The 21,525-nt window shown below is 41.3% G+C and overlaps 1 protein-coding gene across 1 annotated transcript in view; it reads right to left on the reverse strand.

Moving 5' to 3' along the window:
- Positions 1–21,525, reverse strand: part of ank1b (ankyrin 1, erythrocytic b) — a 96,110-nt gene that overhangs the window by 7,038 nt on the left and 67,547 nt on the right. The window contains exons 25-39 of the mRNA XM_071535743.1: positions 20,196–20,319; positions 19,930–19,993; positions 19,262–19,374; positions 17,711–17,935; positions 16,815–16,969; positions 15,947–16,158; positions 12,960–13,164; positions 12,202–12,298; positions 11,770–11,998; positions 10,513–10,641; positions 8,148–8,267; positions 6,382–6,466; positions 4,914–4,988; positions 4,698–4,829; positions 3,851–4,009 (exon numbers count right to left, since the gene is read on the reverse strand). Of these exons, the coding sequence (XP_071391844.1) occupies positions 3,851–4,009; positions 4,698–4,829; positions 4,914–4,988; positions 6,382–6,466; positions 8,148–8,267; positions 10,513–10,641; positions 11,770–11,998; positions 12,202–12,298; positions 12,960–13,164; positions 15,947–16,158; positions 16,815–16,969; positions 17,711–17,935; positions 19,262–19,374; positions 19,930–19,993; positions 20,196–20,319 (2,124 nt within the window). The remainder of the gene's footprint in view (positions 1–3,850; positions 4,010–4,697; positions 4,830–4,913; positions 4,989–6,381; positions 6,467–8,147; positions 8,268–10,512; positions 10,642–11,769; positions 11,999–12,201; positions 12,299–12,959; positions 13,165–15,946; positions 16,159–16,814; positions 16,970–17,710; positions 17,936–19,261; positions 19,375–19,929; positions 19,994–20,195; positions 20,320–21,525) is intronic.

The raw sequence follows: 21,525 nt of genomic DNA on the forward strand, positions 1-21,525 counted from the left end.
AATAAGCATGTGTGTGTGTGTGTGTGTGTCTGGGATGGTATAGGGCCAGGATGATGAGAGGCGGTTTCAGAATGAGGTGAATGGGAGGGGGGGATGAGTCAGAATTAGAATGAGTTAGAATGAGTTAGATGAATCTGGGTTAGCCTTTCCCTTCACTCCTGCTATTTAAACATAAACACACACACACACACAGGTGTAGAAGGCACAGAATGTGGTGAAGCACAAATAAACTCCACAGAGATTGTCATGGCACAAAAAAAACAACAAAAAAAACCACAACACAACACAATACACTGCACAGCACGCCACTCACACAGACACACACAAACACACATAAACAACACGCAGATATTGCACTCAGATTGAAAAAACAGATGAGGACACACTCTTGGTTCACAGGTGAGGCCACATCTTGAATGTACTCAAATACTCTTACACACACCCAAAGCACTACATGAACACACTTCACACCAATATTCCTGCTGGCAGATAATGTTCAGACGATGTAACAGTGAGTCAGTCATCAGACATGGGCAATAAACTGTGTATTAAATGTAGTGTTAAATATCTGAATGTATGCTTGATTTTAACTTGTGTGCTTTATTAGTCTCTGAGTCATTTTCAACACATCCATGTGGGACAACACGTTTATTTTTTTTTACTTTTGAGCACAACACATGTTAATAGCAACATATAATGGGACAATAAACATTTGTTGTGTTGAAAAGTAACAGAGATGTGAGTTGTCCAAACTACACATGCGTATGTGTTGAAAATGACACGTCGTTTTTGTAAAAACTGGTGAGATAATATAAGTTGAACTCATATTTATTAAATATAATTAACCATTATTTTGCCCATGTCAGGTAGGCATCACATCACAGCTACATTGTACCTCCAACATTATGTGCTGTGCAGTTGACCATGTGTTACAGCTTAGCATCAAAAAACACACCATTGATTTTTACAGAAAAAAAGCATTTTTGTTAATAATATAGCATTTAAAACAAGAAAAACAACCATTGAACAGAGAAACATTTTACAGAGTAAGGAAAACTTCATACATAGAAAGCATGCCATGCACATAAAGATGTTTTTAATTAAAAAACAGCAAACTCAATAAATGGTCTTTATTTCATTCACATAACCCCTTGCTCACACTGACCCTCCCCACCAAACTACACACTGTACACACTCCTGTCGCCATGTACACAACCTCACCAGACCGGGGCAAAATGTATTTGAAGATATTTCAGATATTCAAAGTATTAAGTTGTCCTTTTTTTACCTCACCAGATATTGCAAAAGCTTATCTTGTGTACACATACATATTGTACACATATTCCTTGCAAGCTAAGCTAAATCAAGTGATTTTCTTTTTCGTCTTTAAATACTTGAATCATATTCAACTACTATTTAGCCCCGGTCTGAAACGTGTGCACACACACACACACACTCACACACTCACACTCACTCACACACACACACACACAAACAGACAGGTACCGTACAGCAAAGCATGCAGCATGCACATGCATAATCTGTAGTACACACACACAGAGCTGGATTGAGAGAGGAGGAGAGGGTCCCCGCTCGACTGAACGAGGGAGGAGCACGGGAAAATAAGATGACAGGAGAGAGGAGGCCCAGAGGTCAACATGAGGTCATATGAGGTCAGAGGTCGGACAGGAAGAGCTGTGAGGAGGAAGAGCAGGAGGAGGAAGAGGAGGAAGAGTAGGGCGGCTGGGCAGCAGATATGACATGTCATAGGTTCAGAGAGAAAGACTGAGGGGAAGACAGAGAGAGATCCGCCTGAGAAAAAGACAAAATTTCAAGACCCAGAGAACATTGCAGTGTGTTACAATGTCTGTCAAATCAGCAGAGCTGGAATGTTGAAATTCTGTCTTTTTCTCAGGGGAGAAAGAAAGAGAAAGATAGAGAGATAGAGAGAATGAAAGAAGAGAGAGAGGGAGGAATAGAAACAAGGTATGAAGGCCCAGAGCACACTATCTGCGTACTAGCGCCACTTTTTGACTAGTGTATCCATCCCAGACATACACACACACACACAGACATGTATGCACACACACACACACACGCATGCACGTGCGTGCGTGCACACACAGAAAGACACACACTCACCCTCACACACTCACACATACATCCATTTATCTTCATCTACACACCATTCTAAACAATCTCAAACACCCAGAATGAAAAAAACATGAATTAGATAATTTTGCATTAGTATGTTAATTCTAAGTGTCGTTACTCTTAAAATCCTGTCAGTGAGAAGGTGCTATCCTCGTTTCTCATATTAAGTTGTGTTAGAACCATCATGTTTAGGGCTAAAGCATGAGGTGTGAAAAACTGTAACTGAAAAAATGACTCGTGCCCCGCTGAGGAATGCACAGAGGCGGTGTGTTAACGCATGCTGGCAACAGCGGCCGAGTGTATGGTGGGAGAATCACACCATTCCTCAGACCGCAACGTTACTCAAAAAGATCATTTGAGAGTCATCAGCATCATCAACATCATCATCATCATCATCATCATCATCATCATGTACATGAGCAGCAAACCACCATGCAGCCCGGGTTCCCTTCAACTTACCCCTTCTGAAAAACGGGGGTCTAATAACGCGGGGCTTGTGCACTAGGCGCGGTGGCCTTGTGTCCGTGACCTCTTGTGGAGCAACAGAGACAAGGTAAAATTGCTGTTACCCATACACCGGGGAAGCAGGGAGGTTTTCAGAGGTGGAAAGTCACTGATCACAGTAACTGCAGCTGTTGTGCTGCAGCAGTGCAGAATGTTTTGAGTGGCGGAACAATTTAGCAAATTGTGTACGTGTTACTGGAGTACTTTTGGAATGTTTTCTGTGATTTTTAGTATGGAAAATAATTATCAATCACTTATGTTGTCATGACAGTACATGCATTTACAAGCACATTTGAGTCAACAAATCTTTGGGGGGATAATTCGGAAATCTGCACAAAATCTTGTTGATTTTAATTTAAAGTAAAGAAGTCCAACTTTTCCAGTGAGCTAATTTCATAGGTAAGTACTCTTTCTTTAAAAAATAACTAAATAAATAAATGAATACATACATACATTTTATTATTATTTTTAAGTACCTATTTTTTGGTGTACTATGTGAATTCCTACAAGTTCTTAATATATATCTCTGCAAATGTCACCAAGATAAATTTGTAAATTGTACTTAATGATTGGAATAATTGTGATTTTGAATAGCTGTGTTTCCAAATTCAACTTGAGCAAATTATTTCCATAAACTTTCCACCTCTGGAGGTTACAGGTCCTCATGGGAGAAAGTATCATACAAAAGGCATCAATCTCCCCTGTGCCTGTAAAGGATGAACTGAGTTTTTATTTTAGCAAGTAATTTGATGTTGCATTCAGCCTTAAAATCTTTGTTAAAATAAGTGTACACATTTCAGTCAGTTGGGGCATTAGTGTACTTTTACATCTTTTCCTTTTCATTTCCTTGCAACAAATGACAATATCTTGAAATAGGGAAGATCCCTCCAATTGTTTCAAGATAATTTCACTTGAATCAAGAAAGTTCTTGAAACAACTCGTATTGGAAAGAAGGAAAATTATCTTTCCCTTGCTTTATGGAAATGAACTTTACGACTGAATACAAGATTAAATCACTTGTTAAAATGGGCATTATTGTCTAAATGTGTGTGTGTGTGGGGGGGGCGTCAGTTCATTGTTCAGTGGGGCCTTTTTTTTTATCATTAATTTCAGAAGCAAGCGTCTTGGTAAGTTTGTGTATTGCTGAGTCTTAAGCGTCCTAAGTGTGTGTGTATGTGTGTGTGTGTCTTACCATTGATGACACTGGGGGACAGCAGGGTGGAGTCACGGTCGCCCAGTCGACAGGCGCCCTCCTCTGAGGAACCGGGTGCTGGCTGCGGAGCCTGGCCCTCCAGGGAACTCACAATGTCTGAACGGTCGATGTTCTTCAGAGCGCCGTACAGACTTTCCACTGAGAGAGAGGGGAGGGGAAAGAAAGACAGAAAGAGAGAGAAAGAGAGATAGAGGTGGAGTATGTGTGTGAGGAAGCAATGAGAGAAAAAGCAATAGGGAGAAAGTCAGGGAAACAGGAAGAGAGTGAGAGAGAAAGTGAAAAAGATACAGAGAGGGACAGGGACAGAGAGTGAGACAGAGAGAGAGACGGGGAGGTGGGTGGGTTAGACTAGACAGACTCAATAATTTTTACTGGATTGTGAGTCCTTGGATCATGTCCAAACAGGGGAACACTCTATGGTAGAGACCACCAACCATCTCAAACTGTAAGGATGCCTCTCTGTCTCTATGTCTTCATGAAAAGTGTACTCTCTCCAAGACAACTTGGGAAGAAGGTTCTCCACAAGGACATAAGTATTGACTTCTTGGGTTTGATATATATATTTTTTTGGAATTTGCACATGTACACTTGAGGTTTGGGTTTGCCGTACCCATATTCAAAACAAAACGATGCATAGAATATGAACATGCAAAGTCAACAAATACACACAATCTATGTTATCAGTCTCTCAGCCCTAAACATCTGTGACTGGAACTGTCCAACTGTTAATCCCAAGGACATGGCACAGCTATTGATTAAAGTATATTATTCAGGTTCAGATAGCTCATAATTTATCTAATAGGCAAAGGTTTAGTGTTGGACATACTCTTGGCCCTTTTGCCCTCTCTGCTGGCCCACAGGTTGAGCAGGGCGGAGCTCTGGTCCAGCAGGGAGTTGGGGTTCTCCACGCGGATCCTGTTGATGTCGTCCACACCAAACTGAAGCTCCCGCGCCAACTCTGACAGGAAGGTTGGTAAATAGTTAGATACAGACTACATAGATAGATAGATAGATAGATAGATAGATCTTTTTAAGAACTAACCTGCCCAGCTCAAACCAAGCTGCTCAGATATGATGTTGATCTTGATCTCAGTCCTCTCCATGGCGTTCACTGTGGCTGAATAGAAACAAGGCCCAGTTTAGAAACACACAGGAACATGCAGAGAGCAACACCAAGCCAATGCCACCAAGATAAATTACTGTACATTCATTGCACTTGCATCTAAGGAGATTGTGATTCTGATCCTGATTCTGACATGCAAACCTCATAACATCCTCACATTATACTATACTGACCACAACCGTGACTCAATACTGGTTGTTATAAAAAACAGAGCAAAAAAAAAAAAAAAAAAAAACTCCCTGAAAGGTAAAGGTAAAGCAAGACTCACTCTAAGTGATACTATAAAGGAAATATTATGGCCTGTTTGGGTGCTTCTGTGTGAGTTTAGCAAAATTAATTCATTAGGTAATTTTCTAAAACTTTCTATAAATCACAGCTGTGTTACTCAAACAAATTCACTGACCACAGACAGTTACTATTTGATTTGTTTGTTTTTCTTTTGGTTCAATTGATCTGTTGTGTCTGTTTTTTTGCTCTGCAAAGCATTTGTGGAAAGTGAATCATAAATTTGACTTGAATTTGATTTGACCTGCTATTAAAATGGTTAATAGCAATACTTACCCTGACAAAAGCACTGATCTGTTGAAGGGAATAAGCAATACCCGTAATGTATAGTGTTTTTGTCCATACGATCCTCGGGGTTAGCAGACCATATGGGCAGGGGAGGTTAGAATTGGGGGTAGATAGGGAGGTAGAGTATCATTCAGGTGCTAGTCCCAGTGATTAAAGTAGCATTCAGTAACCATTATAGAGGGACTGAGGTGCAATGTAGCAGCGCTGTGTACTTAATAGACAGAAAAGGCCTTGCCCCCTAACCCCCCCATCATCGTCACCATTTAAACCAATCAGAACGCCCTTCTTGACCTCACTCCTTTACCACGGGCCACAACATGAGGGCTCCTCTGTCTAGCTCCACTGCGAGGTCCTGCCCATTCCCATTGCTAAGCTACGGAAAAATGCTAACAGCATCTGCTGCCATGCCGATGGAAATCGCAGTGGAGAAACCAGCGCCATGCAAAACCAATCACAGAAGTCATTCATCAGTTGTTATGGCTACCAGGACAGTCAGGAAAGAAAAGGCTAATTTGCCATGTGCCATGGAGCCATTTTGGGTAATATTGGTGTCTGCTGCTCATCTTTTGGCGCACATTCAATATGATTTCCTCTAATCGCACTGCAAAGAACTCTGGGGCATATAGTAGAGCAGTGCGGTGCATCCAAGGCTCAGTCTTTGTGCCATGCGTGCGCGCGAGACAGATAGGGAGAAATAGAGAGGGAAGAGTGGGAAGCAGAGGGGTGTGGGTAGAGGGGCAGTGCAACATTCAGGGCCCGTCTCCACCATATGTATACTGGGAGAGGGCTGGAGGTCAGGCATGGAGGGACTCACCCACACCAGGCTCGTTCAGCGCACTGTAGCGCTCTCTCAGGGCAAGAGGGGTTAGAGTTCGCCTGCGCTCTTCACTCCCAACGACCTGAGACAAGCACACAACAATCACAACAATTATAAAAAATGCCACCAAAGTAGCACTTTTCAAAACAGTGTTACAAATTGCTTTACTACAGGCTGAAACTTGCACTAACAGAAGTTGTTTGTGATCATTGAAAATGACTTCCATGATCCCATGGCTACCTGAATTTACCTTAAGTGAAATTGTATTTACCTTGTTCTGAAATTCAGGTTCTCAGTATTCAGTTCAAATCACTTGAATTAGAAAATGACTAGTCTCACAAGCAATGACTAACCAAATCCCCCAGCGACGATCTAGGTAAGTAAGACATTAGAATAAATGAAATTAGCTACTGTGATTGAAAACAAATTATTGGCTTTATATTTCTACAAAGGGTCTTGGTCCCACTGATTTATACTGAGGTGGGTGGTTTCATTTTTTCTGCAGCTAACCAGTAGAGAACAATAGAGGGTCCGTCTCTCCCAGGACTTCTCTCACTAGCTTCAGAAGCTGGTCACTGCTTTAACAGAACATACAGCTATTTGCTTGGCTAGCCAATAAAGTTGCTTTGCTTGCTAACTTTGACAAGTAAGCTACAGGTACCTGACAAAATGATGGACACACCGCAGTAAATGAAGTATAATTAAACTGTATTTTATGACACAAAGTGTATTGGAAACACGGTTCTGGAAGCTCTGTTGTAGCAAGGAATTAATTTTCCTGGCATGGTCTGAAACCTTTTGAATGCATAAGCTGTCATCTCCATACAGCAAAGCAACTTTATCGGCTAGCCAAGCAAATAGCTCTATGTTCTGCTAAAGAAGTGAGCAATTAATAACAAGTGAATATGACTACTGTCATGATACATTTACATCATCATTTTGGTGGTTGCTGGGGTGTTTGGTTAGCCATTGCTTGAAAGACGCTCCAGTGATGGGACATAGCACTTTCTCTTAGACTTGATAATGCTTGTATTTTCTTGATCCTGACAAAGAGTGCATTTTTTGCACTCAAAATAGCAAAAGGATATGGCAACATAGAAACACTTTGGCTTGAATTTAATTTCCAATTGATACGTTTGTTGTCCTTTTACAACAAATGCACAAGATACTTCACACTGTTTCACTTCACTCTGTTACTTATTTTTTTCATTTGTCTATTTTTAGCTTTTTGAAGCTCAGTCTTTCATCATTCATTAAATGAGGAAATTGCCAGCTTCCCTGGAAAGACCACATTCCATCTGCAGACAGACTGAACAATCAATCAATTTGCAATTACAAAAACCTGGGAAAAGGTCTTGCTTCATAGTAACCATGAAATGAAACCCTACCCTACCCTAACCCTACTGTGGATTGGAAGTACAGAGAGAGAGAGAGAAAGATACTGGTCAGATAATGATTGCTACTTCTTAGCATTTTTTTAGAGTACCAGCTGGTGTTTACTGCATCATGGCAGGAATGTGTTAGGTAAGCTGTCAATCACAGAAAAGTGCTAATTACTGATTTGACTTTCAAATACTTTCCTGTGATTGTCTAAATATTTGGGCCGAAAACCAACCCATTTGGAACCGGAGTGAGCTAAAACAAACTATAAAATGTATTTGAAAATACAATTTGGGCCAGGGCTGGTGTGTGTGTGTGTGTGTGTGTGTGTGTGTGTGTCTGCGCTTGTGCAGGTGTGTCAGTGTTTGTGTGCCAGTTGTTACCTTGACACAGGGCGGCATGGCGATGTTAAGGTTACACAGTACGTGCTGTGTGTCCTCGTACTTGGTAGACTTGCGCAGGAAGGACAAAAACCCAGTGGAATCCTTGTTGCTATCTCTGACCTGACAGACAGAGCGAGAGAGAGAGAGAGAGAGAGAGAGAGAGAGAGAGAGAGAGAGAACAGATGGAAACAATAGAAAGATAGAGGAGTAAATGAGAATAGAGAAGAGGAAAATAGGGGTAAAAGAGGAGAGAGACAGGTAGAGATAGCGATAGTGGAGAGGCCAAAAAAATAAAGAACAAAGTGTAACAAATGACAGAGGGAGAGAGAAAGTGAGAAAAGAGGATGAAGGAAGCAAGTGAAAGAAAGAGAGAGAAAGACAATGGGATGAGAGAAAGAGAGAAGATGAAAAACAGAAGAGGATGAAAGAGAGCAAGACAGAAGAGGGAAGAAGAAAAACAGAGCAAAGCGGGTATTAGACCCTCCTGCAGTGTCACGAGTGTGCGGAGCAGTAACATGGGACGAGGAGCAGGGGGGGAAACAGGGATGGAAAGCAGTCCACAGGCAGGCGAGAGAGAGAGAGAGATTTACCTGCACACTTTACCTGGACGTCTGTCAGACCAGACAGTTACAGAGTGACCGTGAGAGAGAGAAAGAGAGACAGTGAGACAGACACATACAGACAGGCAAGGCCGCAAGATAGGAAGGCAGGCAAAGAAAGTGAGAGTGTCATAGGACATGCAAACAATTACCCAAGAGAGTAGATAGGTAGATAGGTAGGTAGGTTGTTTATGGTTAGGCTACACCATAATGGAGAGATACTTAAGCTATTCGTCTGGCTGAGACCGAACAGTGGTGGACGCCACGCAGACAGACACACAGACGGACACAAAGACAGACAGAGACCAATGGCTGGACAGATGGAAAGACAGACAAGTGAACACTAACAGACAACAAAGACAGACGAATGAACACACAGACATACAGATGGACACAAGACAGACATGAAAAGGCACATACAGACAGAGACGTACAGTATGAATACAGATACACACAGCAGCACAGACTGACAGGTCATCTGTGACAGACGAGGGTTGTATAGAAGAACAAATAAATGAGTAGGGAAGACAAGGGAAACCAAGAAATGAGCTGTGATGACAAAGACTGACTGAGATTCGAGGGTAATTAAGAATATTGAGGAAGTACACTCTTACAAAGGATGTGTCATTTTTAACACGTCTGTGTGTCTTTTTCCGGACAACACACACTTGTGTTACTTTTCAACACAACACATGTTAATGACACGTGTTGTTATTAACATATCTTATGTTGAAAAGTAACACATGCTCTTACAAAGGATGTGTCATTATGTTACTTTTCAACACATATATGTTAATAACAACACGTGTTACAATACATTTTTATATTTTAATACGTGTTGTTATTAACATATCTTATGTTGAAAAAGTAACACGCTCTTACAAAGGATGTGTCATTATGTTACTTTTCAACACATATATGTTAATAACAACACGTGTTACAATACATTTTTATATTTTAATACGTGTTGTTATTAACATATCTTGTGGTGAAAAGTAACAAAATGACACATCCTTTGTAAGAGTGTACTCATGAAATTCAAATACTCATTATCACATATGATTAAATTAAAATAGGAAAAGAACCAAAGCAAATTGTCAATACACAATGTGCACATTACTTAAGTAATGTGTTATTTCTTTAAGAAATTATGAAGTTATTATGAATGAACACAAAACATCACAACCAGGAGGAAGGATGGACTGACAGAAGACACACAGATATACACAGGAATGCCTGGGAGACCTACACACATACACAGATAGGTTAACATATCATTGAATCTTTGTGGTTGCAAACAGTAATTCTACACATTAGGATTACACTTGTTTTTAAAGGAAAATTATGCTGTTATACTATTATTTTAATTCAAATTTTCTCTGCAGTGGGTATACATTTCTCAGTGTAGCGGGTGCAGGAGTGTTGAATGAGCACAAAGGAAACACTGCGCTGTGCTGTTATCTGAAAATGAACTAGCTAATGGACAGACAAACTGAATGATTGACTGACTGACAGATGTGAGACTGAAAACTGACACACAAAGCATCGACATATGAACAGACTATTTGAGTGATCATCAGGTGCTTTGGGTGAGGGAGGGAAAACAAAAAAACTGACACACTAACTGACGAGCGGATATATTGATACACCAAATCTGACAAGCGAACAAACAAAACCACAATATGAGTCACGGCTTCACAGGGCTGTAGTAGCGAGCGATATAGAAACACAGACAAATATACAGAGGGATAGACTGCGAGACAGACCTTGACGGAGACGGGAAGTCTGTTATCTCTGAAGGCCTGGAAGCTGAAGCTGCGAGGCTGCTGGGTGGCCTTCCTGACCGGCACCAGGTTCCCAGAACACTCCAGGTGCAGCGGCATGCCCTCCATCACCTGTGGAGGCGGGAGGTGTTAAGGGTGACGGGGCGGCCTTGTGGCTCGGGAGAACGTTTGGTAACGTCAACATCATAGATCTGATCACAGCCAGAGTGAGGATCCATATCAAAACATCCTTGAGGAAGACACTGAAGACACTAAAAGCCTGCATTTTTGCTCTGGCTTTTAACTAGGTGTGTAATGTTTGTAGTGTTTTAGCTCATCTTAATTTTTCTTATTTGTATTATTTTATATTGTGTCTTATTTTATTTGTTTTATCTCCAACTGTTCTGTGCATTGGTCTCTATTGCTATAAGTTGTCCATTTTGTGTCTTATCTACTGCACTAGAAAGCACCTTGAATTGCATTCAGTTGTACGAAAAGTGTCATGTTTATTTTATTTCTCAAATTTGTGCTTTTTTTCTTACAAAATACTGAAGAGTTTTCAGCCTCTAGGCCTCTGATAATGAATCAAATAAAACCTGAACAGGGAAAATCATTCTTTCGTTAAACTGCATATGCACACCTGAAATGCGGGTTGCAAACTCATCGGCATCACTTTGTTTTAAGTGTCACAGGCCAAAATGGTTGAGAACCACTGACCTACATGAACCTTACCAGAGCAGTTTACATTTTCTCATACATACAGAGAGGATGACCTTTGAACAGCCTCAATAAAATTCAGTTTATTTGAAAAATTCTCAAGAAACAAGAGGCAATTTTGCTGGTATCTTGTTACTTGTTGCTGGAAAATGGATAAAATCTGAATGAAGTGAAATTATCTTACCTCACTGGTTATTTTTATTTCAAAAAACATTTAAGATTCAATACAAAATTAAAATATGTGCTAATTTGTAGTGCACAAATCATCATTCACACAAAGGAATGTTCAATTAACCAAGAGGGCACAGTAGATAACCTCAATAGATACAGCAAATTAAAATTGACTGCACATTGATTTACCAAGGCATTTACCAAATGAGTGGGTCAACCATCATCTGACTTGGTCAATAAAACGATTTGATCATGGTGATGAAAATGACTTCCCACTGTTATTTCAGGGTGCCATAACCCTTTCTTCCCCTCCATCCCACCCTCCCTTTCTTGTCACCCTTGCCACCTTTTGACCTTCGCCCCCATGCTGACCTCGATGTCTCGACTGCGAGCCACTTCGGTGAAGTTTTCGTGCAGCTCCAGGGTTTTGTCCATCTTGTCGTCCGTCATGCAGTAGCAGCGCAGGCGTCCCTCTCGCGCCTCGTTCATCTTGGCGAAAACAACAAACTTGGCCATGTATGGAACTGACATCAGCTCCCGGTACAGCAAGTTGGCAAAGGTCACCGCCTCCGCCGTGCGTGGGCAGTCTGCAAGCCAGAATCTGGAGAGATGGATGGACAGACAGGCAGAGAGAGAGAAGAACAAAGAGCAGGATAAAAGAGATGGATAGATACTTGATTAATATACAGATGCAGGCTAAAGGGAATTCCACGGCTTCCACTGCAGCAAAAGAGAATCAGAGCTGACTACTGATAACTTTGGAGTCTAGCAGATTACGGTGAAGTGAGATGTGGAGTCTCTCACCTTGCAGAAACATTGGTGGTGAAGTTGGCACAGTTGTTGGCGTACATCAGCTTGGTGGTGCCAGTGATGTCCTCCCACTGGGCCGGTGCCGTCCCACCTGGGACAGAACAACCACACTGTGTGTCATTCATACCCCGATAACTAAGGTAACAGACCCCTATATTTACACTTTCTCCCTTTATGTGATATATTAGTCCAACTATTCAAAAACAATACAAGTAGTCTCTCTCTCTCCCCGTCTGTCTGTCCATCTCTCTCTCTCTCTCTCTCTCTGTCTGTCTGTCCTCTCTCTCTCCCCCCACCTCTCCCCATCTGCCTGTCCGTCTCTCTCCCCCTCTCCCTCTCCCTGTCCATCTGTCCATCTCTCTCTCTCTCTCTTTCTGTCCGTCTGACTCTCTCTCTCTCTCTCTGTCACTCTCTCTCTCTCCCTGTCAGTCCGTCAGTCTCTCTTTATCTCTCTGTCTCTCTCTCTCTATTTTTTTTTCAATTCAAGGTGCTTTATTGGCATGAAATACAAAATTATTTATTGCCAAAGCAAAGTCAACAAATTCAACTTCAAATGCAAATGACAGTAATCAAACTTGAATCTCTCTCTCTCTCCCTCTTATCATCAGCAATGCTTGTGAAGCTTTTAAATTATTAGTCAAATGCCCATTACCTGTGCCATAGAACAAGCTAAACTGGCAATCACCACCAAGACAAGGGAACTTGGTGAACTTGTTTTCTTTTTTTTTTATCCACTTCAAGCTGGACCCTACCAATGACACTGCAGAGGAGGCGCAGGCTGGTGGTGTCGCCCTCCCCGGCGTCACGTGGGCTCTCCCTCCAGGACGGTGGCAATGGGATGCGCAAGCCAATTGGACGGTGGAATTTGCGTCGGCGTGGTTCGACGGTCACCACAGGGCTGAAGGTCGCCTGGTTACCAAGCTGCCGAGTCAGCAGTTCATCTGGGATTGGCTGCGCCTGAGGGCGGGGAGGGGGAAAAGGAAAAGATTATCGAGAGGGAAGGTGAAGAAGAAGAAGAAGAGTGAGATAAAAGGATATGGATTCGAACAGAAGGTTGGATGTACAGATGTGTGAGGAAAAGATAAGAGCACAAACACAATTCATATGCTGATAGAAGTATACAGGTTATCGAGAAGGATAGTGAAGAGGCAAGGGATAGGAATAAAGAGAGGCTGGATACAAAACAAAGGAGAGACAGCACACTTACAATACACTGAAACATCAAACTCACAACCATACTCACACATGCAACCAATTCATATGTCACACCTGACCCAGCTCAGATCAGTGCATCAGCTCGGTCAGTGTGGCTCACAACTTAAATCAGGGAACTGAGGAGTGATGAATGGCTGGATAAAAAGGAAAACATAAACAGAGAAGCATAAGGCAAAGAAAAACTCTGACACATGCAATTTTGTTTTCCTTAAATAACGGAGATCAGTGCTATAACAGATAATGAAAAAAAAAAAAATGCACATTGAAACATAAGTGATAAACAAACAAACAAACAAAAAAAAAAGAAACGTAGAACCCATAATCCATCATAATCTGCCATGGAAATGGAAGGCAAGCGTAGGTGTGGTGTAAAACGAGGTAGTCAGCGTGAGGGTTTGCCAAGTTCCCATATGTGTGTCTGTGGTAGTCTGGATGAATGACAGTCAGCCACACTGATGCCAGAAGCTCTTGTTTGGCAGGACAGACGCCACGTGTTGGGAATGCTAATTTAGAAGCGGTGCAGTATGACATGAAAGGCTGAGATGCTCTTGTCAGGTGAAGTAATTCTTGGGTTCGGCAGTGTCTACAGAATAATTTATTACACCGTAAAAATTCATATAGATAAAAATGGTATGACGTTCCAAATGGGCCACGCCTACAAAGTGCAGCAGGTACAAGTGCGAAACCCCGTTCAATTTCTATGAGAAAAACAATAAATCGTTAGTTGCTTTTTCTGTCTTCTAATAATTTATGTGAAATGTATACAGTGTTGTTCATTGCCCTTAACCTTTTCACGTCTGTCAAACAACTGCAGGATCATTATAATTGAATTATCTGGAAGTTGCAAAATACTAACAAGCTAGCCAACTTCCGTCCAACTTCCGTGTTCAAGAGAGGAGTCACATTAGCATTTTGAGACTTAAAGAAAAAAATATTTTAATAATCATGCTGTTATTTGACAACTGTGAAGAGGTAACGACAAATTATTTACACCACATACAGTACACATCACATAAATTATTAGAACACAGAAAAAGCAACCACAGAAAATGTCAATTTATTGTTTTGCTCATAGAAATTGAATAGGGTTACACACTTGTACAGCACTTTGTAGGTGTGGCCTTTTTGCCGGGTCATCGCCATTCTTATCTATTGTATTTGTAAAACTTTAAATAAATGGAAAGCATCAACTAACCTGTGTCTAAGAGATAGAGAAGAACGTGTCATATCTTAAAATATAGGCTTTTGCTGTATGTCTCTAATATATGCCGAATCAAAAACCAGCTTGTCACATGACAATTCAAGAACCTCCTGCAAACGTCAAGAACCTATCTTGCAAAATAATGAGAGAATAAACCATCTGTCTGCAGTCAGCAGTATGGCGTGCAGAAGATTGACGGCACAAGCCTTACATGTTCAGGCTCGTCTGTCTGACTGACAAGCCATCAGCTTGAGGACATGTGAATCTGTGAAATCTGAACTCAAAGAGACCAAATGCAGAACAAAAAAAACAGGAGATGCTGCAGGTAAGTACTCTGGCATAGATCCGTAGAGTCAGAGAGTGAGAGTCAGCTGTTTTATCAATTGAACATCTGTCTCCAGTAATAGCTGCTTTCTAAAAAGCACCAGATTCTCTCTGTTGGAGAAGCAAAGTAAACACCCAAGCAATTAAGGGAGGTGTGGATTTGCATAGAATCGATCTCATGAGCCTTTTAAATTAGGGGATCAAACCCAGAAAATCAATCTACTTTGCCTCAAGGTCTGAAATTTTCTGAGCTAATAGATCTCCATTCTCCTCTTTTTCCCCAATCTCTTCCTCTTCCCTTTTCCCTTCTCTACTTCCTCCTTTTCCTCTCCTCCTCCCTCTATACCACCTCCCTTTCCATCCTCCTCGTCCATTTCACTCTCCTTCTCTTTCTACCTCCTTCTTTCTACCTCCCGCTTTCTCCTCATCCTCCTTCTCCTGTCTCTTCTCGTTTCTCCTCCTCCTCCCCGACTCCTTCAACTCCTTCTCTTCCTTGTCCAACTCCTCTCTCCTCCTTCTGCTCCCTCACCTTTCCTCATCACCTACTTTAAGTCCTTCTCCCTTCTCTCCTCTTCTTCCCTTTTCATTCTTCCTCTACCTTCTCATTAACATCCTGCTGTCTCTCCCTCCTTCTCTTCCTCATCCCTGTTTTTTTCTTCCTCATCCTTTTCTTTTCTCCCTCCCTGCTGCCTTCTCCACCCTTGTCTATCTTGTCTTGTTCTACCTCTCCCTGCTCCTCTTCCTTTAAAATCCTTCTTCTCCTCTGTCTCCTCATCCTTTTCTTTTCTCCCTCCCTGCTGCCTTCTCCACCCTTGTCTATCTTGTCTTGTTCTACCTCTCCCTGCTCCTCTTCCTTTAAAATCCTTCTTCTCCTCTGTCTCCTCCAGCTTTACATCCTCCCTCTCCTCCTTCCTTACCACCTTCTCCGCCCCTTTCCTCTTTATTCTTCCTTCTCTACCTCCTCCTGCTACCTCTCCATCCTCTTGTTCTCCTCCTCACCTGCAGTCCCAGTCTCACTCTCTTGGTGACAGCCGTCTCGGGGAAGATGGCCTCGACATGGGGCACCAGCTTACTGGTCAGCCGCCCGCCCTCCGGACCAATCAGATCGCTCTCCTGCTGGACGCGGGAGACCACAGCAAAGTAGAGGGGGAAGTCGGTGGAGATGATCCGACGGATTCTCTTCTTCTCCAGCTCCTCTTGACTCTCCAGATCTACAGAGAGGAAGGATGGGGGAGTGAAGAGGAAGAGAGAGAGAAAGGACAGGAATAGAGAAAGAGAGAGACAGAGGGAATGGGTAGGAGGCTCTTTGTTAATGTACAAGTCTAATACACATTTTCTAATCTAGACTAGTCAACTATATAGTTGTCAGTTCCCACTTATGCTTGTCTGTGTGTCTACGTGAAATTTCCCATTTCTCATGTGAAAATGACATTTTCACCGTATCTTTGCTTGTGAAATTACGTTTTCACATGTGAACAAATATTGTTATAGGGTTAGGCAGGTGAAAAAATCTGAAAAAAATGTTCACATGGAAAAAAAAAAAACACTTTTCACTTATGATGTGATGTCAGAATGTAAAAAAACCCCAATAATGTTCACACATGAAAACCAACAAGTGTCCAAAAAGCACATGTGCCTTGAATTCACATGTGGGTTTTCACATTTGACACATTTGATTTCACATGTGACTTTTTTGTAAGGGTTACTACTGAGACAAGTTTCCCATAAAAGTATCCTCTTCCTGCTGCGCTGATTCTTATTAAACTCCACAGTCATACATCAAGATTAACAATGACTGATCTGCAACAGTACGAGGCGTCATGGAGCCTTGCCTGAGCTGCAGTGGCATCCGTTACATCACACTGACCTTCATCCATGCCATTCAGAATAGTTTCCAGCACTTCGTCGCCATAGCGATTGCGATGTTCCTTCCAGACGGAACCGTTCTCGCTGCGGAGAACCACAAGCTCTCGGTCCCCTCGGCCAAGCGCAGCAAAGTGGGGGATTTCCACGATCACTGGCCTGTGGAAGTGACAAAATAACTGAATAAAGTTTATGTTTTGAATGTGTTTTACAGGTTCTATATTTACTCACAGAGAAGAGGACTGACGATGAAGTAAGAAAATGAATAAAACACACAAAAATAAATGGGGTTTACAGCAGCAATAATAATTCTATTCTATTCTGTTCTATTCTATTCATTGTTGTCATTCAGTGAGATTACTCACTGAGATGTACAAACATCTGTGTCCACTAGGTGGCACAATGATCATTACCTTGTCTATTTTTGAAGGACATTGACAGTAAATATATAATCAGTATCCTACACAAACATTATGCTTTTTATTTTTTATTTTTGGTTGAAATTGAGAGCTAGCATTTTTTCATGTGTAGAAAATGTGAACTGGCTTTGGGGTTAAGCAACATTGTTAATAATGGATTGAAACATGTCTACAATACATTCATTACAGTACAGTTTTAACCCTGAAAAACTGATTAACTGATTAGTTAGATACATAATAATGTTTAGCAGAAATGGTCATGCAAGTATAGGTTTTGATTTTAGGCATCTAGCTCATGTTATTAGCCAGCAGAATAAGCTTAGATTCCCAGATCACCAACCAAAACATAACCACGCTGGGTAGGGCCTGCCACATGCTACACACACGTATACGCATGAAGGACCTTTTCTGTGCTATGGTTGACAAGTTCTCTTTACATGCATGTGTTTTAAAATTACAACCAAGTACTGAGCGGACTCACCCCAGGAACTGCATACTGGACGGCCCCAGGGAGATGATGCGGCTTGCAAGCCCCTCCCCCTCCACCAGCGGAGGAGGAGTGGTCAGTTTCTGGGGTTTGACCAGACGGCAGGTGATGCGTGTTGGAGCAGCGCAGGTTCGAGGAGGGATGATGACACGCAGGCCGTGGTGTCTGCTGCCCCGCATGGAGCCGCCTCGAGCGTCCACCATGAAACTCACCAGGAAGCTGACAGTCATATGGCAATTAAATGAAAGGATTCAGACGATCACTTAATCATATTCTACTGTCTGTCACTGTGAACAGGATCTACATTTATCAAGAAATAACACAGGACAGCAACTTGAAATTCAACCACCAATATTGAGACAAATGGTTCCTACTGAATGAAATAGAAAAGATATACTTACACACTGGATTGATGTTTTATTTGTGGTTTATTCAGCAATGTTTTGTGTTTTGACCATATCAGTGGCCAGTTGCATAAAGCAGTTTAATACTAGTCTAAGCCTTAGACTGGTCTTAGATTCTCAGGTTGGACTAGGCTAATTAAGACTGTCTGTTACTGAAATATTACGACTGACTTATTTTGGAGGTAGGAAAGTTACCCACCTTCCCCCTGGCTAATCTTGACTTAAGAACTTTGTTGTTATGGCAACGAGTCGGCCTAACTGTCAAGAGTGCGAATTAAAAATACTGTCACTATTTCATACAAGATGGCAAATCTTTGGTTTTTGGAAAGACCTGAAGAAGAGAGCGAGTCTTTAGAGACAGAAACAACAAATTATAGATCTACAACAATCAAGAAGTAGTTGGAACAGGTAAATATACGTAAGTGTCTATAGCAAGTTTGACTTAAGGTCAGATTTAAGTAAGACTAGGTCTATCTTTATGCAACTGGCAGCTGGTCTCTGTCAGTCACAAAGGAGGCACCAATCCAATGTGTGGGTGTGTTTTTTTTATTTTTTTATTGTCTCAATACACACCCTGATGAAGGCAGCCTGCCTGTCAAAGCATTGATGATGATAAAGGATGGAGGACGGTTCTGCATTGGAGTTACGACTATGCAGCTATACTTCTAGTTTGAGGAGTTTGTGGATTTGTCTTACCTCCTTAGATATAATGTATCTCCATGGTGTTAGTATGTTCCTATCCATTTTCAGTCATACTAACATGGCTAATATACAGTAAGCTAATTAGTGAAGGCAAGAGCTGACATGAATGTTGTGGATATGTTCAAAGTGATTGTAATTTGATTAAAGAGAAAGCCTAAAGCCAGTTTAAACCATTTTTAGCCTATTCTCATTGATTTCATCCTTTATTATTTAATCTCCCATCTCCTTCTATCCGTAGGTTTTTTTTTTTCTTTTTCTTTTTATTGATTTGTATTTAGCATATATTTAACCTGGTAAACCCACTCTTATTTATGAAAGAGTAAGACCTATAGCTAGGAAAGCCGCATCAATGACAAGTATAACATTTGCAGACCAACAATGTGCAACAAATACAATCAAAAATTAGCAATAAAATGCAACAAAATGTGTATTAGCTGACCCAGTGTGAATCGGGCTGGCCACGGGGCTGACATTGTCCGAAGTCTCTGTAGCTGGACTGCTAGGGATGAGGGAGTCTTCGTCATATTCCTTTGGCAGCGGGATCGGGGTGTGCTGAGGTCAGAGAGGGAGAAAACATTGATCTTTTGTTGATGTATTATTTATTGAGAGAAACAAGATTGAGAAGACTGAGACAGAGGAAAGGGGGAAGGAAAGAGAGAGAGGAAAGGAGAGTAAGGGAGAGAAAGGAGGCAGATGATAAGAAAGAGAAGAGGACAGGTTGAGAGAGAATGAGGAACAGAGAGAGGAGGGACAGACAGAAATGGAGAGAGGAGGTGGAGGTGATAAAGAAAGATGGCAAGATGGAGGGAGTGAAAAGGAAAGAGAAAGCAGGTGGAGAGAAAAAGCAAAAATGAGAAAGAGAAAGAGACAGAGAGCAAAACAAAAAGAGAGGAGACTGCAAGTTGGTACTGTAAACATGCAAGAGACTCTAAAACAAGAGAAGGAGAAAATGAAAATGAAAGAAAGGGAACAAAGCAAATCTCAGGATATTTATTGCTATTTTAGGTAAATGGCATTCCCAGATTAGCATCTGTGTTCAGCAGGATAAAGAAACCAATGCTTACAAAATGTAATGCATCCTCTGAACATACCAGCAGTTAAGCCTACCTGATCCAGCAGAACGGTCTCTGGGGAAACACAAGGGATCCTGGGAATAGCAGGAGAGTACGGCCTATGGGAAATGAGAATAAAGGACTGACTATAATGCTGCAAGAAAAAATTCAGCAAAATCTGATATTAAATTACAAATTGTGTACAAAATGTTCTCTCGCCTCAACTCGCCTCATCTCATCTCATATTACAAGACAAAGAACAGTAATCCATGACACACAGTCTCACACACACACACACACACACACACTGTCATGACTTACGTGGTGCCCAAGCCACTCTCAAAGTCTCTGAGGGTCTTTTTAGGGGAGAGGAAGTCATCGTCCTGGTCCTTGAGGTCATCAAGCTTCAAGTAGCGCGCTCCATCCATCCCGAGCAACTCATCTCCTGCAGGCAACACAGACAAGTCAGAAAGACGGAGGGGGAGGAGGGAGGAAAAAAAGGAAGATGGGCAAAGGACAGGTTGTAAAGAGCACAGACAGAATTAAAAAAGAAAGAGGGGGGAAACCAGAGGAAAGAGAGAATGCACAGTCTAATAATCTTGCATTCAGTCTTAAAATGTTACTTTACTTTTCTTCTTTTCCAATATATCTCGACTCGTCAAGAATTGTCTTGATTTAAGTGACAGTATCTTGAAGAGGGAGACTTCCCCACTTCAAAATTCACTTCTTCCGCGCATCAAAATAATGTCACTAGATTCAAGAACATTGCTGAAACAATTTGAATCATGCCTTTGGCAAAAATAGGATTCTAAGACTCAATACAAAACTAAACGATGCGTTAAAATGCAAACATTTACTGCGGTGTAACAAGGAAAGTTGGAATAGAGGCAGTTATCTTAATCATTACACCACCATCCTTCCCGTCCCTTCATGATCCCACAGAAAAAAATGGCCACAAAGCAGTCTCAGATATTTTGGTCCAAGCAATGGAGTCAAACCGACAACAATCAGAGCCAATGGAGACCAATGGAGTGAAAGAAGAGGATTGGTAAGACAGTGAATATTAACACAGTTTAACACACTGCATGGACGCCAACTGCAAGGCACCTGGTAACAGCTTTTTTAGTGAGCATGCCCATTAAAGATGAAATCACATGTGGTGATGGTTATTTCTGTGTAGGAGAAAATACCTCAGTTATCAAGTGAGGACTGTCATTGTAATAATCATAATGAAAAGTAAACTTTATTTGTATTGCACTTTTCAAAACAGTTGTAAAGTTGTTTGCAGACAATAAAACAATCATAAATAAAAGCTGTTCAGGAAACCAATAAAAAATTCAGACATAAACTAAAAAACATGTTAAAGCAGAATAAAATGAACAAAATAAAACAATTACAACAGGAAAAAAATAGATTAAAACAAACTATTTAAAAATCTGCCTGTAAAAATGTGTAGAAATTGTGACACCAATATTATCAGATTTTGCTATGACATTATTTACGGCAGAAAAAGAGGAGTGTGTAAACAACAACTGTGTGTGCAGTTTGCTGGTTAGTGTCTCAGCTGGGGCGCAGCATGAGTGTAATTAGTTTATTGATCAATTAAGCTGAGTAGGGCAGGAGCTCTCATGTTCAAAATGAAAGGAGGCAC

This window comes from Centroberyx affinis, unplaced genomic scaffold (assembly GCF_046629955.1).
Source record: "Centroberyx affinis isolate AG114_WGS23_722 - 3 ecotype Tasmania unplaced genomic scaffold, CSIRO-AGI_Caff_v1 ptg000180l_1, whole genome shotgun sequence".
In the NCBI taxonomy this organism is placed as follows: Eukaryota; Metazoa; Chordata; class Actinopteri; order Beryciformes; family Berycidae; genus Centroberyx; species Centroberyx affinis.